The 21,162-nt window shown below is 53.4% G+C and overlaps 2 protein-coding genes and 1 non-coding gene across 6 annotated transcripts; all 3 read left to right on the forward strand.

Annotated features, from left to right (window-relative positions):
- Positions 1-3,255, forward strand: RPL18A (ribosomal protein L18a). The gene is made up of 5 exons (XM_016166803.2): positions 1-101; positions 1,446-1,625; positions 2,109-2,238; positions 2,844-2,953; positions 3,109-3,255. Exons 1-5 carry the CDS (start codon positions 84-86, stop codon positions 3,199-3,201), a joined length of 531 nt encoding a protein of 176 aa, XP_016022289.1. The 5' UTR covers positions 1-83; the 3' UTR covers positions 3,202-3,255.
- Positions 2,597-2,728, forward strand: LOC118612827. Its single transcript, XR_004955083.1, has one exon. It is a non-coding gene; the product is annotated as a small nucleolar RNA SNORA68 (small nucleolar RNA).
- Positions 3,256-8,784: 5,529 nt separating the features above from the next.
- Positions 8,785-20,290, forward strand: SLC5A5 (solute carrier family 5 member 5). Of its 4 annotated transcripts, XM_016167064.2 has the most exons (17): positions 8,785-9,457; positions 10,264-10,329; positions 10,665-10,716; positions 10,906-10,973; positions 12,043-12,197; positions 12,646-12,786; positions 12,878-13,007; positions 13,918-14,006; positions 14,409-14,521; positions 14,595-14,665; positions 15,110-15,196; positions 15,276-15,469; positions 17,082-17,212; positions 17,882-17,997; positions 19,111-19,252; positions 19,720-19,791; positions 19,978-20,290. In XM_016167064.2, exons 1-17 carry the CDS (start codon positions 9,101-9,103, stop codon positions 20,007-20,009), a joined length of 2,016 nt encoding a protein of 671 aa, XP_016022550.2. In that variant the 5' UTR covers positions 8,785-9,100; the 3' UTR covers positions 20,010-20,290. The 4 variants fall into 4 exon arrangements, with proteins under 4 accessions (XP_016022550.2, XP_016022545.2, XP_016022565.2 ...); XM_016167059.2 differs by having other exon boundaries at positions 19,720-20,290; XM_016167079.2 differs by lacking the exon at positions 19,978-20,290 and having other exon boundaries at positions 19,111-19,203; positions 19,720-19,832.
- Positions 20,291-21,162: the final 872 nt, after the last annotated feature.

Raw genomic sequence — 21,162 nt, forward strand, 5'->3', positions numbered from 1 at the left:
TTCCTGCGACGAAGTCATGGTGAGCGGCTGCGCGAGGGCGGCCACTTCCTTTTGGGGGTGGTGGCGAACGCGGCGAGAGAGTTATGAAGGCCTCGGGAACGGTAAGGTGGGCGCGCCGGGGTAGGGGGCCGCGGAACGCGTCGCAGACCGAATAGGGGGGAACCTCAGGAGGTGGCGTGGCCCGCGTCGGGCGTGCGCGCTCCGGGTTGGGACCCGCGCTGCCGCAGGCCGCCTCTTCCAAGTATAGCCAACATGGCGACCACTGCGGGCGCCGCGTGGGGAGGCCGGTGGGTGACCTGGGTCGGCTTGGGAATCGGGAGTCGTGGAGGCCGGACCTCCTTTCCAGAGGAAGAGACACGCACAGCGTGGAGGCTCGCTCTACGAGACCTCGTCGAGCTTCTGAGCCTCAGTTTTCTCGATCGCATACTGGACGCGGGGGGAGGCAATAGTATTTCCATTTTTCTCGGTATGACTGAGTAGAAGAAAATTACAAACCCCAGTTGCCACGAGCCTTATCGCTGTGGCGAGTGCTAGGCAAAATCAGGGCTCTATAGTGCAGAGATGGAAGAGCAGGCCCTGGGGAAAAGCATGGCAGAAGCGGGGGTGTCATGTACAGTTCTTGAGCCTCAGTTTCCACGCTGGGAAAGGGATTGCGTCGGTCCCTTTCAGAACGGATGATTCACGAGGCTGATTAGTCAAGATTGAGAGGTGGAAGTAGGAGCTAAGTTTGCGGTATTTGGGGCTATCTTCTGTTGACATTAATAAAGTGGTTGGGAGTTATTTATGGAGCTGACACTTTTTTCCTATATCATAGGGTTTGGACCTGGCAGACATCCTCACCTTTGCATCCTTTTAAACATGGAGCTTCCTCTTGGCAGCCCAGATCCCTTGGACTGTAGCTGGGAAAACTAAGGCAGCTGCAGGTTACATGGCAGCAGTGCAGGAAGCCCAGGGCTGGAGAGGGAACTAGATTGTTGTCCTGCTACTGCCTGGAGTGGGCTGTAAGATAGGGTAGTCACTATCTCTGAACCACAGAGTAAAAGAGGACTTGGGCAAGATCTGTGAGTTGCAGAGATGCTGTGGCGGAAGGAGGCTACCTGACTGTTCTGAGCCTGAGGCTGCAGGTCTAGGCCTCAGCTTTCCCCATATATATAAAGAAAAAAGGAGGGGCAGCAAGGTTGACAGCTTTGCTTAGCTTTTTCTGAGCCAGAGCAAAGGGTCCATGGCCCTCTTGGTTAATAATCCTCCTGCCCTCACTTCGATGAGTCAGGTTTAGCAGCAGTGTTACGGACAATCACTCAGATTCCACATAAAAGCTTTGGAATGGGATTCACCCTTCTCTATCTCCTGATCCAGTGGTTACCAGTGTTAGGAAAGGGAGTGGGGCATCTCCAGTTGCCTCAACTGTGGATGCTGGCCTCACCCCACCCCTGATTCTGTTTCAGCTACGAGAATACAAGGTGGTGGGGCGCTGTCTGCCCACCCCCAAGTGCCACACACCGCCCCTCTACCGCATGCGCATCTTCGCACCTAACCATGTTGTTGCCAAGTCTCGATTTTGGTACTTTGTGTCACAGCTGAAGAAGATGAAGAAGTCTTCAGGGGAAATTGTCTATTGTGGGCAGGTATGGGGTATTTGAGACAGGGTGGGGTGGGTCTGGAGTGGATTTGCACCTTCCGTGGGGCAGCCTCCACAGGGTTACCAGGCTTCAGTTCAGTTCAGACCTTAGGTCGGGATCGGATGGATATGGTACGGTTAGTGCTCTGGGATACCTTGGCTGAGGCCATCACCTACCCTGGGCCTCATCTGTGAAAGGGTGCTGTCACCTGGGCTCATTGGCGTGATGAGCACCAGACTGCACCATGAGGCTACACAGGGGCAGCAGCTTGTTTTTGGCCCCAATGTGTTTAGGAGGAGTCGGGACTTGTACTGGTTTCCATGGGGGAAGGGGCTTGGATTGCTCTGTTGCCATAGAAATTTTCTTTCACATACGTGAAGGTTCAGGGGCTGGGCTATCCATGGAGCAGCAGGGGCAGGGGTAGTGAGGGTAGGGGCCAACTGAAGACCGGTATACTGCTCTGGCCTCAGCCTGTCTCCTCTTTGGCAGGTGTTCGAGAAATCCCCTCTGCGGGTAAAGAACTTTGGCATCTGGCTGCGCTATGACTCCCGAAGTGGCACCCACAACATGTACCGGGAATACCGTGACCTGACCACTGCAGGCGCCGTCACCCAATGCTGTGAGCCATCAATCCCCCCACTTCCCCAGTCAGGTCCTTTTTTTAGACCTGGACATCTGCAGCTCAGTCTGATCCTGACCCCCAGCTGAGGCAGGACAAGTACAAGAGGTTTCACAGGCAGGGGAGGGGGTGAGTCCCAGGGATGGTGACACAGGATGTAGGAGGGGTGTTTACTTAGGGGTAGGAGGAATGGAGAGGATACCTCAGGCCTACCTTTTTATTTTGGAAGCTGACAGCAGGCAGGCCTTTTGAGGGTGACCTCTGTTATAAATGCAGCTCCCACCCAGAACCTGGTTCAGCCCCTATCCAGTGTTGGGACCTGTAGCAGCCCCAGACATTTCTAGGGTGGGCTGAAACCCAAGCACCTAAACCCAAGAACCGCTGTTTCTCGTAGCAGCAGTTTAAACAGAGGTGCTGATAGCAAGTGGATCTCGTCGCCTTTGGGGGCTTTGTCTGTGCCCCTTAAAGTGAATTTGGAGGTTCTACACCCCTGGTGGCCAGAGACTAGTCCCCAAGTTGGGGGCCCCCAGGCAGGAACATGAGAGGTTTAGGGAATGCCCAGAGCCCCCAGGGCACATTCACTCTGCCCATCCTGCTCCCTGCAGACCGAGACATGGGGGCCCGGCACCGTGCCCGCGCCCACTCAATCCAGATCATGAAGGTGGAAGAGATTGCAGCCAGCAAGTGCCGCCGACCGGCTGTCAAGCAGTTCCACGTGAGTGCCCTGGGGCCTCTGCTGGGCTGAGGGGCCTTTGCCCCAGCCTTGGTTCTGACGTAGGAGCCCGGTGGGGGGTGGCCACACATCAGTGGCCCTCTGAAGGACAAGGTTAAGAGGCTTCCACTCCCCTCACCCACCTCTCTTTATCACAGGACTCCAAGATCAAGTTTCCGCTGCCCCACCGGGTCCTTCGTCGCCAGCACAAGCCACGCTTCACCACCAAGAGGCCTAACACCTTCTTTTAGATGCAGAGCCTCTGTGTCCCCTGGTCTGCCCAAATAAACTCCTTGGAAACAACAGGGTGCTCAGACACACTTGTTTTCTTTGCACGCCCTGCAGAACTCAAAAGGGTGCAGCCAGTCTGAGTTCTCTGTTCCAGGTGGGGTTCTCCTCTTCAAGTGGGGCCCAGATAGTAGAATCTCCAGAAGGCAGGGCAGGAATGGTGACGGTCTCATCCCCAAGCTCTACTGCCCTCTCAGGTCTCTGGGGCTTTGTCTATTGATCGAGGTGTTGTCATGGATGGGGTCCTGGAGTCAGCATGGTTTTCAGCCCTGACAGGCAGCCCTCTTCTGTGAGCTCTGATGTGTACTGCAGGCCACAGGTTAGGCCTCTGGATCTGTTTCCTTCTGCTTCATTAAACACAGGGTTCATATGGACCCTGGGAGAATCAGAATTTTGGGGCTCACCTCCTGACAGAATCTGGTCTTTAGTTCCAAGGTGTTGAGAGCAGACACAAGGGGCACCCAAGAGGACCATGAGCCTGCTTTGCTGCAGTTAGTTTCCTCTTTCCTGGTTGGCACCCCTGAAGCTGCCCTGATCCTTCTCATGGAGGTCAAGATCTCATGGAGGGTGTCTGTCTCCAGGAAACAGCTTGAGACCTGGGGAATTCCAGGCATGAAGTTAATCCCATCTTGGCATTTATACCCTGGCCAAGCCTTTGATAAGGAGACAGAACTGAGAGCTCTGTCCTTGGGAGTTCCTGTCCTTGATGTGTCACCTTGGGCTCTCTGAGCATTGTTGTCCTTAACAAGGTCAGGCACCAACTAAATGTACTCAGTTGACAATGCTGGGGGCACAGACTGGTAGGACCCACCATAGATTAGGGAAAAGCCCAAGTACAAAAAGGTGAGAGTCGGGGGAGCATCCAGGCCCTAGGGTATCCTAGGCAGGGGACACCTGCTGCTACTGCACGGTGGAGTTGGGTGAAGAGCAGTTTGCATAATCGTGGTGGCTTCCAGAAAATTGGGTCACTTCAAAGCCCAGATACCCAGGGCACCGCTCGTGCACAGCCAACTGTTCTCATAGGAAAGAGCCCTGAGGACAGGATGGGCTTCTAGGGCCATCACCAGCTGCTTTGCCTGTTGTCCCAATGTAGTTGACTTCCTATCTTGGCCTTTGTACTTTCTGAGTCCTCTGCCTGGCCTGCTCTCCACGGGTCACTGGGTTGACCTCAGTAATACTGAAGTTACCCATCTATTCATGTCATTAGTTTTCTGTTCCCCACCAGTCTGAGCAGGAACCACATCTCAACTGTGTCCCGAGGCGGACTTCAATAAATCTTCATGGAACCCAGAAAAGGGCAGTGGTGGCCAGTGAATATCTCTGTGTCTGCACCACATGGAGTAACAATGCTAAACTCGCCTGGTTTTTATGGGCCAGGTATTTGTTTTTGAGACTGTTTAAATCTCCACAAATACATCCAACACACTTCCCTACAGGATTAAGGAGTCCTGGTTTCCTACAGCCTTGCCAGCACCTGTGTATTAGCAAACTCCGATGGCTGATAAATCACAGTTTAGGATATTCTATGAAGTAGGTATTTTTCTCCCTGAATTAAAATCATTTGGAAGAACTTGTTTCCCTACTTGGCTGCTTGTCTGTAAAAGCTCTTATGTGAGGCTAAAGCCTGGAAAAATCCCTGTGTATGTTGTAAGTACTTTCATGGTACTTTGATGTTTTTAAGGTATACTTTGGGATATCAGGTTAAGATTTTTTTTTAATGTTTGCCTGGAAACTCCTAGTTGCCCCCAAATATAAATATTCCTTCTCTCCTTCCTTGGTGATAGGATCCCCATGTCTATGTTCCACCCAGGAAAAGTTTTGCAGCCCCTCAGTGGTGGTCATGTAATAGTGATGTATGCTGTTATCAGGAAGTTCCCATCCGGCTAGAATCTAGCCACAGTGGCCAGTCCTCCATTACCCATATTTGGCCATGAGGAAACAACACAAGCAACACGTGGAAGGAGCTTGGGTTCCTGCCCCTGCATCTGCTGTAACTAGAACATGAGGAAGAAGGAAATAGCCAGTCCTGTTTAGGCTCTAATCTGGAGCTGCTTGGTCACTCATGTGGCCTGGAGGTGGGCCCTGATGGCTGTGCCTGGGGCAAGTCACTGCCTACTCAGCTTTAGTTTCTTACTGTGTAAAGTAGGGTTGGTGATCCCTCAATTCTGGGGACTGGGGGAGTTGGAGGAAGAGCCGCTGCAGATAAGCTACAGGTTGAGAGAGGCCATAATGCACCACCAAGAATGTTCAGGGCCATACAAAGGCCCACTGGGTACCCCATCCCCACCTTGTTCCACCGAGGGCTCATACACACTATACCCCAGAACCAGTTGGGAGGGCTCTCACCCCACCAGCTGAAGGTTGGAGTCAACCCCATTATTGAGTGTCCTTGAATGGAGGAGAGCGAGCCCAGCTCCCTAACCTCCACCTGTTCACCCACCCTACCATCCCATGAGTTTGCCCACAGACCTTTTTAGCATGCAGTCATTCCCCTGGCAATTCCCCACAAACCCTGCTCAGAGCAGCTAGTGGGATGCTGGCTGGAGGTGAGGACCACTGCATTGAGCCCTCAGTCTCAAGAGGGAGTCGAAGTGCCAGAACCACCCAGCAATGGCTGGAACTAGGAGGAGATGAGCCCTTCCATGTGTGACCTGGGGTGGCATTGGGATTGCTGGCACCCATCTGGTCAGCTGGGACTTACCAGCCCAGCCCAGGGATGATGGCAAGAACCAGGTGAACCCCTCCCACTGCCTCAGGTAGGCTTCCCAGGTCCCGTTCCTGGGCCTGTCCAGGTGCCAGGTGTCCCACCTGGGCAGGAATGGGAGCCCTGGGGGAGAGAAACTGCAAGCCACTCATCCTTGTTCCACCTTGCACTCAGCCCCCTGAGTCAGGATTATCGGGACAAGACCAGGCAAGGCAAGGCAAGACAAAGTGAGGGGCCCAGGAGACCCAACCTAGATCCTGAAACCCAGAGAGACTGAGAATCATAGAATCATGGAGTCTAATCCTCAAGACTAGACAGACTCCTGGAATCTCACAGTGATGGTACCTGTGGTGATAAAGTTTTGCTTTTACTGAGTATAGGATACAAGTTCAAGGACAAATACCCAGCAGGTCATTCTGGAGCCAGAGTAGCTCACAACCTCTGGCCCCTGCCATGACTCTAGGGAGCCATGGGAGCACTGGAGGTGCCCAGGTAGCAGGCAGGGGTGGGCAGCAGATAACCCCCACAACACCCCAACATTTCTGTTCTTTATGCTCAGACCGCTTCTGCTGGGCCTTCAGGATCACCCTGCCCCTTTCCCTTCATTGACTGGGGAGGGAGGACTTTCCAACTCTTATCCTGGGGTCCTGCCTGCCTCCTTCCCATTAAAGTAAGAATGCTTCTCCCCACCCTGCTCCCTGTCCCTGACCATGCTTCCTCCCCATACTCCCCAGCAGGCACAAGAGATGGTTCCACCCACCCCGAAGGGCTTTCACTCTGGGTCTTCTCTCATGTCCTGGAATTCCAGAATGTTCTGAATCCACCCATTTCTCCCCATCCCATTAGGTCCATTATTAGGTCCACCATACTAGGCCCCACTCATTAAGTCGCTCATTGCTCCAAACTGTCCAGTGGCCCTCCAGTGCCCTTAGAATAAAATCCACACCCCCCCCCCCACAAGGCTCGAGGTGCCCTGGGGCCCTCCCTGTTCAGCTCCTTCCTACCTCAGGGCCCTTCCCCCAGCTCTCTGCAAGCCTGGCTCATTGTCTGCGTGCAAGTCTCTATTCACTTCTCCAGAGAGTTCCACACTCAGAGACCCCACATAAAGTCATCCCTCTTGTCATCCATCAGCTTCTAAGATGGGTATTCATCTTCTGGCTGGGTCAGTGCCATGATCCTGTGAACCAGGTGGGTTCACCTGGGTCCTGCTGTATACCCAGCGCCTGGTGCAGGGCCCTGCACACAGTATGTGCTCAATGAAGGGGCCTCAGCCCTGGTGTCAGTCTGTGCCCTGGAGCCTCCCTCCACCATAGGGTAGGGGAAGAGGGGGGCTGGGACCTGATGGTAACCCCCCCCCAGAACTTTCCTGGAGAGACAGGGAAGGTTTGCAGGTGTTGGCATAAATTTGCATGTATTTGCGTTCGTTTGCATGGCTTTACAGGAAGGAATCCCCGCCTGGATTTCCTCTTTTTCAGCAGGTTTTCCAGGAGGATACTGCGCAAATGGGCCTGGAAAAATAATGGAGGTGGAAGAAGTACTCAGTGTACTCCCCACTGGCGTGGGCAGAGGGTGCAAACCAGAGAACAAAAGATGCCCATATGGCAGTAGTGGGGTCGCAGCCCCAGAGAAGGGGTAGGCCTGCCCTGCGCATCGCAAAGTCCTGGGAAACACTCGGGGAGGCCTGGGGGAAGCTGGACCCAGCTAGAGCAGCGCATGTAGGCCAGAGGGGGCCACTAGGGGGCGGCAGAGGCCGAAGAGGATTGCAGCGCCTTAGCGTTTCACCCGCGGATTCTTAGATCCCTCCGGTTTACGGAGGAGGGAACCTGGTTTTTGGAGGGGGAGCCAGGACTCAAACCAGAGGTCAGAGTCTCCAGAGGCCAAAGTCTCTCCAGGTACCCCAGCGAGGGGCCCCAAGATGACACTGCGTGGGTCTCTCGATGGCATTATTCCAGGCAAGGGACTTCTCCCTGTTTCTAGGTCTTCTCATCTGTGTGATAGAGATATTCCAGACACTACCTCCCTAGGTGGTCGTGAGTCTTCACTTATTTGGGTTCATGACCACTGACAGCACCTCCCCATGAACTTCATTGTACTTTATGCCTGGCACAGGGCAGACAGACTCTCAGTGCATGTTTGACAAAGAACCAACGAAAGAATGAAGAAATGAATAAAAAGTCACCTATTCTGCACTAGGTTTGTGTTATGTGGGTTTGATTTATTCCTCTGAGGCAGAGGCTCTTTAATCTCCATTTATAGATAGGGAAACTAGGGCCCAGAGAAAAGCAGAGACTTCCTCCAGTACCTATGCATGCCAATGTCTCCCACTGGGAGAGTGGCATTTGGTGATGCCCTCCCGCTAGGCTCTAGAGAAAAGGGTTCCAGGTGCCAATTGGGGAAGGGGTTCAAGTGGGACGAGTTTTGGTTAAGGGACTCCCACAGCCTTGAAAGTGAATCCCAGTCCTGTAAGAGAGTGAGTTCCTGGTAAGCTCAAAGGTACTACAGCACAGCCAGGATTTGGTTGCTGAAGCCACTGCTCCCAGCTGTGTTGCCTGGGGTGAGTGACATGCAACCTCTGAGCCTCAGTTTCCCTACCTGTCAACAGGAAACATTAACAGCCCTTGGTAAAGGGAGAACAGCATGAAGCAGGGGGGCATTTAGACACCTTCCCGCCCCCATCTCTAGCTGCCACCCACGTGACCCCGTCCAGGGAGGAAAGGGTGAGAGTTCTGCCCACCCCCAGGTCTGAGGGCGGGGTTTTGTGACCCAGGAGCCCAATAAATCTGCAGCTTGCCACAGCGGGCCGCCCTTTAAAGCCCCGCCGTGCCCTCCAGCTGTCAGCGCTGTCGGCTCCCAGGGAGAGGAACAGAGGCTGGGCGGCAGACTCGCGGCTGCACGCGGCAGCCGGACCGAGGGGAAGGCGAAGTGGGCGATACGACAGACGGCAGAGGCAGCCGCGGAGACGGAGAGGAGGGACAGCGAGGCCGACGACCGCAGCGAGGGCCGCGGGCGACCGACCAGGACAGGCGTGCTCCTCGCTGCGGCAGCCGAGCATCCTCCCACCTCTGCGCGGTCCTGCCTCCTCGGCTGCCGCCAGCCTCCCTCACCGGGGCGCGCGGAGTGGCCGGGATCACGTTTGGCCCGCGCTCCTCCCGCACTTCATGGCTACCGTCGGGGCGAGGGCGCGTGCCACGTTTGGAGCCTGGGACTATGGGGTCTTCGCGATCATGCTCCTGGTGTCCACGGGCATCGGGCTGTGGGTGGGGCTAGCGCGGGGCGGACAGCGCAGCGCAGAGGACTTCTTCACGGGGGGCCGTCGCCTGTCGGCCCTGCCCGTTGGCCTCTCGCTGGCTGCCAGCTTCATGTCGGCGGTGCAGGTGCTGGGCGTGCCGTCTGAGGCCTACCGCTACGGCCTCAAGTTCCTCTGGATGTGCCTTGGCCAGCTGCTCAACTCCCTGCTGACCGCAGCCTTCTACCTGCCAGTCTTCTACCGCCTCGGCCTCACCAGCACCTACCAGGTACCGGCCCGAGGCGGGAGGCCGGACCTGCCGGGCTGGAAATGCAGAAACGCGGTGACCGGAGCCCTGGGGCTTTGAAATGATGTGCAGAGGGACACAAGCGGCTCTTTGGTGCTTTCATAGGCAGGCGGGCAGGTAGGGAGAGTTCTGGGAAGAAGCTCCAGACAGTGGAGCCAGAGACAGGAAGGAGGAAGAGGAGCAGGCGTCCTGGTTCTCTTCCGTGGAAGCCTGCGGTGGACCAGGCCTGGCTTGGCCCCATGTGCACTCACGTATGGACAGGCACACGCCTGCCCCCACCTGCCTGGGAGTGCTGACACCGAGTGCTCGCCCGACGGTGGGCTTGGGATTCCAAACCCGACATCCCTGCTTCCTCCCATCTTTGGCAAAGGGGCTGGCCTCTGCTCAGGTTTCCCAATTGTCCAACCCAGCTAATTACAGGACCTCCCTCCAGCGCGGTGGGGAAAGTGATTAAAATCGTGATCCATATACAATAGGCAGCTAATCGCAGTTGGACACAGGCCGATCGGACACGAGTGAGGGGGGGCATGTGCCCACTTGATGGCTCAGTCCTCCCGGCACACAAGTGTCCCATGGGTACAGGCACGAGATATTGCGTGTGCACAGGTGTGTGGACAGGTCAGAATGTGTGCGCTTGCTGGGGACCCCCACGGGAGAGAGTGTGGAGAGAGAAGTTGGCCTCTGGAGGAAGGGCAGAAGCCAAGAGGGCGGGTGAAGGAACCCAGAGGCCTCCAACCTCTGGGTAGCACCTGTCTAGGTAACCACTAGCCCTTGGCTCTTCCTGGCAGTACCTGGAGCTGCGTTTCAGCCGGGCTGTGAGGCTCTGCGGGACCGTGCAGTACCTGATGGCCACAGTGAGTAGCCTCGGCCCTGCACTCTCACGCAGGTTTCCGGCAGCATCGGCCCTGCCCAAAGCCCTCCCCATTCCTCGCGACCCAGCCCGATGAGTCCCGCCCTCCATTCTGCAAGGCCCTGCCCAGGCACCGCCCACAATTTATCCGGCCTCTCTCCCTGTGGCTGGGTCCGCAGGTTCGGCTCGCAGACCTCCCCTATACGCCCTAACTGACCCCGCTCCCACCCTGCGTGGCCTTGCGCATCTGCCCCTTCTCACCTACCCAACCCTGGTCTCCAGAAACCCTCCTCGCACAGACACCTGCCTCACCTGCACCCCCCACCCCCACTCCTTCAGGTGCTGTACACTGGCATCGTGATTTATGCCCCTGCACTCATCCTGAACCAAGGTTTGGCTCTAGGAGGTCAGGGGAGGGTGGCTGAGAGGGGGCAAGGACTTATAGGCTGGACGCAGGTGGGGACAGAGGAGGCCCCAGGAGAGACTTGGGAGGGAAGACTCCTCTTGGAGAGTGAAGGGCCCAAGGCATTGGGCCCAGGTTTGCACTCCACCTGGCAGCCTAATTGGGGACTCCTTGCAGTGACTGGTCTGGATATCTGGGCGTCACTTCTGTCTACTGGAGCCATCTGTACCTTCTATACCACTGTTGTGAGTGACTTCCCCGGCCCCACCCTCTGCCCCATGCACCCTGGATGGGGACCCTGGGATGGCTGTCCACTCCCTACCTTTTTTTCCTCCTAAGGAAGCCCAGTTCCAGATGGGTCTGTTTCCTCATAATTAAAGGAGATTTGAAAGGGTTATTGGTGAGAGTCCAAGGATATGCTAGCTTCAGGTCTGGCTGGATCTAGGGGCTACGACAATGTCCTCTCCCATCTGTAGGGGTCCCATCAACTCCAGGAACCCACCTCTTTGGGCAGAAAGTGAGTTCCTATTTCAGGATAGGCTGGCTAAAGTCCAGGAGGGCTCTGTTCCGGCTGGCTCTGATCTTAAGTGATGAATGAACAGAAGTTTGGGGGCTGGAATATTCTGATTGGCTATTCCTGGAGCTGAGAGTGAGGTTGGCCGCACCTGAATGGCCAGCAAGGGAGGAGGGGCTTCTCCAAAGGAAAATCCAGGGGCCACCATGGGAAGGCAAAGGCATGGAGCTTGGAGGGTTGAAAACAGCAGAGGAGGTGGTAGAGGAGGGAGGGAGAGGAGGAGGAGGAGGAAGGGGAAGAGGAATAGTAGTAGCAGCCATCACTATCACTCACTGAATCTTATATGTGCCAGGTGCCATTCAAAATATTTTTCTCATATTAACTAATTTAATTCTCACAATATCACCATAAGGTGGGTACTGTTATTAACTCATCGCAGTGGTCCCCAACATTTTTGGCACCAGGGACCGGTGTTCCTATTAGAATCTAATGCCTGATGATCTGAGGTGGAGCTCAGGTGGTGACGCTAACGCTAGGGAGCAGCTGCAAATAGAGATGAAGCTTTGCTTTCGCTAGCCTGCTGCTCACCTCCTGCTGTGCGGCCCAGTCCCTAACAAGCCACAGACCAGGAATCCCTGATCTTACAAGTGAGAAAACTGAGTCAGAGAGGGTCATTTGTTCCAGCCATAGCTGGAGGCCAGGTGGCGCCAAGTCCCTCACCTGACCTCTCCCCCCTAGCTCTGTCTTACAGACCCCAAACAGATCCCTATCTGACCCTCTATTTCCATCACATCCTGCAGGGCGGCATGAAGGCTGTGATCTGGACTGACGTGTTCCAGGTTGTGGTGATGCTGGCTGGCTTCTGGGCTGTCCTGGCCCGCGGGACCATGCTTGTGGGCAGGCCCAGGCAGGTGTTTGAGCTTGCCCAGAACCATTCCCGGATCAACCTGATGGAGTGAGTAAATATGTAGAGGGAGATACTGCAAGATGATGGAGCTGGTGTCCCTCTGCCCCGAGCAAAGCCAGCCAGTGCCTCCTGCTCCAGGAAGCGGTCCCTGCTCCCCTCCCCAGACTTCCCACAGACAGAACCCTGGTTTCTTCTTGCTGTACTCCCCTACCTCCCATCCCTCCATATGGCCCAGACCTCTGCCCCACCTCACCCTCAGCTCAGATGGAACTGAAGGCTCTCTAGGGTTCCACCTGGGCACAGAAACAATCGTTTTGGAATGTACACATGGATGCTTCAGTAAACAAATAAATCAATTTTCAATCCGAGCAACTTCTACTCACACTTCAAAACCCATCCCAAATGTTCTCTTAAGGCCTATTGGGACCTGGGGCCCTTGAAAGGATGAAGTCAGTATGCCATTCCCATATAGCTGACTTGCTCTGCCCTCATCCAGTTTTGATCTGGACCCACGGAGTCGCTACACATTCTGGACGTTTGTGGTAGGCGGCACGTTGGTATGGCTCTCAATGTATGGTGTGAACCAAGCACAGGTGCAGCGTTACGTGGCCTGCCGCACGGAGAAGCAGGCCAAGCTGTGAGTGTTTGGGGGAGATGGTGGAGACCTCTGGGATGCACTGCCCCCACCCCCCGCCCCATCCCTCGCCTGAAGCCATGCCTTCCTGTAGGGCTCTGCTCATCAACCAACTGGGCCTGATCCTGATTGTGTCCAGCGCTGCTGGCTGTGGCATCGTCATGTTCACACTCTATATGGACTGTGACCCCCTCCTTGAAGGGCGTATCTCTGCCCCAGACCAGGTGAGTCTGGTCCAGGCTCCTAGGCCACTCCCATCCACACCCTACTCTGAACTTCTGTGTGGATGACTCTCTGGGATGAGGGTGGAAGAGCTTTCCTAGCAGAAAGAGCAGCCTGTGCGAAGGTCCAGAGGCAGAAAAGAGCTTGGCTCAGAGGAGGATGGGGGAGGAGCAGGGAAGATGTGGCTGAGAGGCAATGGGGAGCCATAGGAGTTGTGAGCAGGGGAGATCTAGAGTCAGAGACTCCCTGAGGGGTATCAAGGAGGAGATGGGATCATGGTTTACCACAAAATGATGATGTCGCTATTAATAGTAATGATCAGCTCCGATATCCCAGGTGCCTGCTCTATGCCTCATGCTGTTTCCTTCACAAGCAGTTAGTTTCCCATCAAAGCTTTCAATATGTGATGAGGCCAAGGCTGTCATGGTGCCCACTTTACAGATGAGAAAACTGAGGCTGGAGGGGGAAGAAGACACTGTCTGAGGTCCACAGACAAGTCAGGGGCAGCGCCAGGGCCACAACCCATGCCCAGGTCACATCCTGGCTGGAGCTCTAACCGTAAGGTTCAGAGTTGGCAGAGGGCACAAGGCCATCACATCAACTGTCCTCCCCTGGGATCAGATCTTGACTGCTTGACTGTGCAACCTCAGGCAGGGATGCACCTCTTGGTCTCCCTGTCCTCGTCAGTAAAGTGGGGATGACACAGGACCTTGCCTCACTGGGATTCCAGGGTTCTGTGCATGGTGGGGCTCAGTGACAATCTCAGGTGCATGCAGTCCATCAACAAACACACTAAGTGCCCGCTGTGAACCCGGTCTGCACTGGGCGCTGGGAATGTACAAGGTTAGGACATAAATAAGCCCCAGCCTCAGGGTGCTTCTGTCCTGGAGGCTGACCCCTGACTCCCCCCAGTACATGCCCCTGTTCGTGCTGGACATCTTCGAAGACCTGCCTGGAGTTCCTGGGCTCTTTCTGGCCTGTGCCTACAGTGGCACACTCAGGTGAGTGGCCCTTCTTGCTCACCCAGCCATGTCCAAGCTCCTTGGGATATTCTTATCCCTACTGGCCACTCCCCCCGCTGTGGAATAGAACATTCTGGGCATGTCCACCATTCAAAGTTCCTGTTCAGTCCCCAGCAGGAATCAGGTGGGCTCTAGCAGGGAGCACACCTTGGGCACAAGGACTCAAACTGTGGGGTCTTCACCTTCTTGCCACCTGGCAGAGCCACACCTGATTCCCCTGAGTCTATCATCCATGCCTCTGCCCTTGGGCTGGGTGGGACCCTGGCAAGTCAGATGGTATGGGCAGCTGGGGCCTCCTCCAGCACGTAGGCCCCAGAAGGCACGTGGCCTGTCTCTGAATGTGGCCTGACCATACCCCCTCCCCCATCTCGCGTCCCCCAGCACCGCGTCCACCAGCATCAACGCCATGGCTGCGGTAACTGTGGAGGACCTCATCAAACCGCGGCTGCCCTCCCTGGCACCCCGGAGACTAGTAATCATCTCCAAGGGGCTCTGTGAGTTTGGGGGACCTGGGTGGGGGGACAGGGCAGCCTCTCCCAACTAATAGTGCCGTTCTCATTGCTACAGCGCTCATCTATGGCTCGGCTTGTCTCATCGTGGCGGCTCTGTCCTCGCTGCTGGGGGGCGGCGTCCTCCAGGTGAGCCCCCTCCTGGACAGAGCCCTGATCTCCCCAAGAGGTGGGGCATTGTCCTCCTTGCACTGAGGTTAGAGAGGGTCATACACTTGGTGGCAGAAGTGGGTTCTGCCTGCCACCGGTGGCCCTGCATACTTCCTGCAACCACCTGGTTGGAGGTGAGGGCATGTGGGAGGTGAGGGGTCGGGGGACAGCAGCCTGTGGGCAGAAAGGGCCTCACCTTGGTATGGAGGTGGGATCACATCCATCAGGAGAGAGGATGGGCATCTTTGCCTCAAACCCAGGGGAGAGAGACAGAGCGTCCCTTCCCCTTTAGAGACACTGAGGCACAGAGGAGTCTCAAGGCTTGCGGTGGGATTCCTCAGGTCCTGTTTTCCCAGCAGGTAAACTGAGGCCCGGAGAACTAGGGTGGCTCTGCCCTTAGCCACACCCCATCCTATCTTCCAGGGTTCTTTCACCGTCATGGGCGTCCTCAGTGGACCCCTCCTCGGAGCCTTCACTCTGGGAATGTTCCTCCCAGCCTGCAACACGCCTGTGAGTGGAAACAGGCGGGCAGAGGGGCTGGGGAGCGTGGTCGGATGCCCCAGTTCACTGACGCCTGCTCCACCCCCAGGGCGTCCTCTCTGGGCTAGCGGTGGGCTTGGCAATCTCGCTGTGGGTGGCAGTAGGTGCCACTCTGTACCCGCCCAGCGCGCAGTCCATGGGGGTCCTGCCATCTTCGGTTACCGGCTGTGCAGTGCTCTCAGCTAACACGTCTGGCGACCCGGGCCCTCTTCTTGCCTCCAACGCCTCCATCAGGGCCCCTAGGTGAGCAGGGGAGTCATGTCTTGAGAGAGTGTGATCAGAAAGGGACCCTTAAACTGAGTCCCGAATGAGGAGGAGCTGGGTTTAGGATGAGGTAAAGGAAGAGTATTCCCAGCAGAGGGATCAGAAAGTGCAAAGGCCCTGAGGTCAGGTTCAATTTAGTGCATTGACTATGGTAAGGCTGGGGTGGATTTAATGGGAAGAGAAAGGATAGGAGATGAGGTCCAGCCAGAGGAATTTGGTCTCATTTTTTTTTAATTGAGATATAATGCACGGATCATAAAATTAGCCATTTAAAAGTGAGTTTTAGTATGTTTGCAAGGTTATACAACCATCACCACTATCTAACGCAAGAACATTTTCATCACCTCAAAAAGAAGCCCTGTCCCCATTAGCAATCACTCCCCACTCCCCCTCCACCAGCACTTGGCAACCACTAATTCAGTTTCTCCTGCTATGGGTTTGTCTGTTCTGGACATTTTATATAAATAGAGTCATACAATATGTGTCCTTCTGCATCTGGCTTCTCTCAATCAGTGTGACATTTTTGAGGTTCATCCACATGGTAGCATATGTCAATGCTTCATTCTTTTTCATGACTGAATAATATTCCCTTGCGTGGATTGATCACATTTCGTTTTTCCATTCATTGGTTGATGGACATTTGGGTTGTTTCTACTTTTGGGGGATTGTGAATAGTGCTGCTTTGAACATTTGTATACAGATTTTGAACATGTTGTCATTTCTCTTGGCCTATACCTAGGAGTAGAATTGCTGGGTCATATGGTAATTTTATGTTTAACTTTTTGAGGAACCACCAGACTTTTCCATAGCAGCTGCACTATTTTACATTTACACGAGCAATGCAGAAGAGTTTCAATTTCTCTACATCCATTTTTTAAAATTCTGACCATCCTAGTGGGTTTGAGGTATCTCATCATGGTTTTGATTTGCATTTTTCTAATGACTAGTGATGTTGAGCCTATTTTCATGTGTTTCTTGGCCATACGCATATCTTCTTTGGAGAAATGTCTATCCAAATCCTTTGCCCATTTTTAAATTGGGCCATCTGTCTTTTTATTGCTGAGTTGTAATTTATGTATTCTTTATATCCTTATATATTCTGGATACTAGATCCTTATCATATGTGTGATTTGCAAATATTTTCTCTCATTCTGTGGATTGTCTTTCCATTTTCTTAATAGTGTCCTTTGACGCATGCAAGTTTTTAGTTTTGATGAAGTCCAGTTTATCTTTTTCCTTTGGTTGCTTACGCTTTTGGTGTCACATCCAAGAAACGATTGCCAAAGCCGAGGTCATAAAAATTCACACCTATGTTTTCTTCTAAGAGTTTAATTTGGTTTGATTCTGAGGGCAGTAGGGAGCACAGAGGGTAATGAGCAGCGAGTGGTAGGATGTGATCTGAGTAACGCTCTGGTCGTATGTGGTGAACACCTAGCGAGAAGAGTGGGAAAGCAGGAGAGGAGTACTGGCTACGGCACACAGCTGGAGGGACAGTAATGGAGGGCTGGGCTAGGCCATGGCAGTGGAGATGGGGGGAAGTGGATGGACTGGGAGTGGCTTTTAGACTCATGCTCACCTTTCCCATCCTCAGAATGGACTCCGGAATAGACCCTGGTCAACCCATCTTGGCTGACAGCTTCTATGCCATTTCCTACCTTTATTATGGTGCCCTGGGCACACTGAGCACTATGCTATTTGGAGCCATTGTCAGCTTCCTGACAGGTAAGCAGGGCATGTGGCCTCCTCAGAGATCATTCTAAAAATCCCTCTGACTCCAGGATCCATTGGGCAAGGAAAAGAGGAAGGACGCTTCTACTGGCCAAGCTGCCATTGAGTGTTGGATACATCTATACCCTTTATGCTGCATTGCCTTAAGGACAGCCCTGCACCTTGCAGGGGTTGTCCTATTTTGTAAAGGCAGAAACTGAGGCACCCTCCCCATATGCCCAAAGGTTAAGTCCTTCTTAGAAGATGTGGGGTGGGACTGGAAGATGCTGTCCCTCGTGCTGAAATAGCTTCTAATCAGGTCTTGGGCACTCCAACTCCTCAAGGAATTCTGAACCCCATGAGAAAGATGAAAGATGTTAAGAGAAATCAATAGTGATAACAGTACTTGTTTCTTCTTCCTTAGTCTAGACTCTATATTCACCAGGTCTTTAGTGACTCCATCTCTGTGCCAAGCACTATTCTAGACTCTGGGCACATATCAGTAAACAGAACCATATGCTGGACCCTCCTGGCCATCCACTGATGTATAGATGAGAAAACTGAAGGCCATAGAGGCAGAGGCTTGCCATGGTTCCCCCTGTGGGTCACTGTCACATCTGGGATTGGAACCCATCAGAGCTCTCCCACCCCTCACTAAATGACCCCATTCTCTCTGCTCTTTAGGCCCCACTAAGCGCAGTGCCCTGGGTCCTGGTCTGCTATGGTGGGACCTCACGCAGCAGACAGCATCAGTGGCCCCCAAGGAAGAAGTGGCCACCCTGGATGACAGCTTGATGAAGGTCAGTCTCAGGGCTGGGCTCCTAGAGTAGGGGAAAAGGCAGCAAAGTAGTTCGGGGTGCTCTGAGCATGGCCATAACTCAGGAGAATGACATGGTGAGTCACAGTCTTTCTCAACTTCTCTTAACCTCCTATGGAAAGGCTCAGTTTGGAGCTTCTGTGTCTTCAACACTTTTTTATTATCCCCTTTAATGAAGACTAAGCATACTTTTCATTTTCATTGCATCTCCAGTCTATGGCAGATGAAACTGGTTTGCTTTAGAATGTTGATATAAAGTCTTTCCTGAAAATAAAATTACTTAATACAAAGTGAGTCAGCTTAGGGAAAATCTTACATAAGAAACTTGATAGGATAGACTGACTCAAAGCCACGTGGTTACTATGTCTCAAGTTTGGAAAACGCTGTTCCTGAGGAGGTCTATTCAGGCCTGCCCCTGCTTTGGATTCCCTGTTTCATCCTCTCATTTATTAAGCACTTTCTGTGTACCCAGCCCTGCACTTGGCTGGGGTTTGAGCCCACTGTTTAGCAGGAGCTGATAAAAGCTAAACTGAGTAATGAGTAGGACCTGGAAGGCAGGGGATGAGTGTTAGGAAGACCAAAAAAAACAAGATACTATGGTGGGCATGGCCTTCTGGAAGAGGGGACATCAATAGAGCCCAGAATGAGGACAAGGAGCCCATCATAGGGAAATTCAGAGGAAGGGCATTCTCAGTGGAGGGCACAGCAGGTGCAAAGGCCCTGAGGTTGGAACAGGCTTGACAAAGGGCAGGCTAGGGAGGGAAATTATTTGCCTCAAATGTTTTAAAGCTCCCTCCAGCCCCTATGAGGAAATATTTATTTTCTTTAAGTGAAACAGGCAGAGAGTCAGGGAGAAGACCAAGGCTTGAAAGCATGTTAACCTGGACTGTAGGTAACCTGGGCATGGGTAAGAGAAATGGGTGGAGATTTTGGAGGCAGAGGAGACAGGACTGGCCAATACACTGGACAAGGGGTTATCGTGCAACCCTGCCCAGGTTCTATCCTCCTGGGCCCTCAGTCTCCCCATCTGTGAAATGAGCTGACACAGAACAGAAATGGGGTCTTTGAAGAGGTTTTTCTTCTCTCCTTCCCACAGGGGGCTGAGGAACTGCCTCCCAGAGCCAAGAGACCTTCTGACTCCTTGCCCACCACCGATGAGGACCATCTGCTCTTCCTGGGGCAGAAGGAGGTGAATGGAGTTGGCTCTGGCTCTTGGACTCCCAGCGGTGGACAGGAAGGTGGTTGTGACCTACGGGAGACAGACCTCTGAATCAGCCCAGGACTGACTGCCTGGGAGGGAACATCAGGGTGGGCCAATCCCAGGCTAGGGGGCAATGGCCTCAGACTCTTATTGGCTGGATGTTATCATATGCAAATGAGTTTAGGACTGTACATCCCCACCCTATGAAAAGAGGCAAAGCCCCACCTCCAAGAGGTCATTTTATCTAGCCTCCTGCTTCCAGCCAGTCCCCAGTCTTAGATGCTGCACCCCTGCTCCCTGCTGGCTGCCCACTGCCACAAAACGAGGCCAGATTTTTCTCTGCCTACAATAGAAAGATGTTGAAGTCCCCTCTGAACAACATGGGAAACCACCAGGTCCAATGTTAGGGTCTGAGAAAGATCCAGCTCTTTCCTGGGAGGTGTGTGAACCTTCACAAGGATTTTGGAGGACCTCAGGCCCAGCCCCCTGTACTCCATTTCACAGGTGGGGAAATAGACCTGGAGAAGAACAATGACTTGGCCAAGGCCACAGAACATACCAGAGACACATCAAGAGGTGGATACCAGCTCTCTCTCCTTTACCCGGTCCCTGTTTTTCTCCCTTTGGAGGGTCAGATGTTACCTGGCCTCTGACCTTGGGAGCAGGAGAGGAGGAAGAAGGAAAAATAACATTTTAGCCTTCCTCCTGTGCCTGGACACTTTCCTCATCTCATCCATTAAGGACTATGAACCTATTTCACAGAGGAAAACCCGAGGCTCAGCAAGGTTGCCTGAGGTCATCCAGTGAGTCCAGTTGGGCAGGGACAAGCCTGAGTGCTTCATGATGCTGAGGCTCCATTGCCTACACATCACTGGTGAACACATCACTGGTGCACATCCCTGGGATATTCCTGACCCTTGGCTGGAGACTTCATCCACACATGTGAAATAAATAGATTCTATAGCTTGATGTCCAGAGCTCTCTGAAAAATCATTCTGGCCTGAGATCTTAGTCAGATCTGAGTGCAAATCTCTGTGTCTCTTGCCCTAAGCCTGCGAGTGAATAAACATGAGTATTTAAAGCATCAGAATGAGGTGGGTGACCACTCCCTCCTCAAGGTGAATTATGCCGCCCTCCCAGACACATAGGTTCTCTCCCCTCCTGACTTCCTGAAATACCCCCTCCTAGCTGCCCTTTTTGCCTGGACCCTGCCAGCCTCCACAATGTCCCTTACACCAGTCCCTGGGATCTCTGTGATTCTGACAGCTGGCTGCACTCACCTCTGCCCACACACTTGCCATGGTTCCCATGGCTCCCTGCTCACCTGATAGTTGGGGCGCCTGAACTGGGTTCAGTAGACTCCCTCACAAAAATTCATGTCCACCCCAAACCTCAGAATGTGAGCTTATTTAAAAATAGGGTCTTGGAAGGTATATTTAAGAAAATTCATACTGGGTTAGGTTGGGGCCTAAATCCAATGACTGTGTCCTTATAAGAAGAGGAGGAGAGACCCAGAGACACAGATACATAGGGAGAAAGCCATGTGGGACATGAGGCAGAGATTGGAGTAATACGGCCACAAGCCACAGAATGCTTTGGGTCACCAGAAGCTGGAAGAGGCAAAGTAGGATCCTCTCCTAGAGCCTTCAGAGGAGTGTGGAGGGGAGGAGGAAGGAGAAATAATGTTTAGCTTTCCTTCTGAGCCTGGACACTTTCCTTAGCTCATCCATTAAGGACTGCGTACCCACTTTTTGGAGGAAAAAAAAACTAAGGCTCAGAAGGTTGCCTGAGGTCACCCCCTGAGTCCAGTCGGGCATTGCCAAAATCTTGATTTCAGCTTTCTGGACTCTAGAACTGTGAGAGGATAAATTTTTATTGTTTTAAACTATGGGGGAAACAGGAAACTAATAGAGTAGTCCCCTATAGCAGTTTCACTTTCCAAAATTT

This window comes from Rousettus aegyptiacus, unplaced genomic scaffold (assembly GCF_014176215.1).
Source record: "Rousettus aegyptiacus isolate mRouAeg1 unplaced genomic scaffold, mRouAeg1.p scaffold_m13_p_16, whole genome shotgun sequence".
NCBI lineage: Eukaryota > Metazoa > Chordata > Mammalia > Chiroptera > Pteropodidae > Rousettus > Rousettus aegyptiacus.

Excerpts from the sequence above, each read along its gene's own strand:
- SLC5A5 (XM_016167059.2), top strand. The coding sequence starts at position 9,101 with ATGGCTACCGTCGGGGCGAGGGCGCGTGCCACGTTTGGAGCCTGGGAC. Across the intron at positions 17,998-19,110 it reads TGGATGACAGCTTGATGAAG|GGGGCTGAGGAACTGCCTCC; the intron begins GTCAGTCTCAGG and ends TCCTTCCCACAG. Across the intron at positions 19,253-19,719 it reads TCCCAGCGGTGGACAGGAAG|GTGGGGAAATAGACCTGGAG; the intron begins GTGGTTGTGACC and ends TCCATTTCACAG.
- RPL18A (XM_016166803.2), top strand. Across the intron at positions 1,626-2,108 it reads AAATTGTCTATTGTGGGCAG|GTGTTCGAGAAATCCCCTCT; the intron begins GTATGGGGTATT and ends CCTCTTTGGCAG. Across the intron at positions 2,954-3,108 it reads CGGCTGTCAAGCAGTTCCAC|GACTCCAAGATCAAGTTTCC; the intron begins GTGAGTGCCCTG and ends TCTTTATCACAG.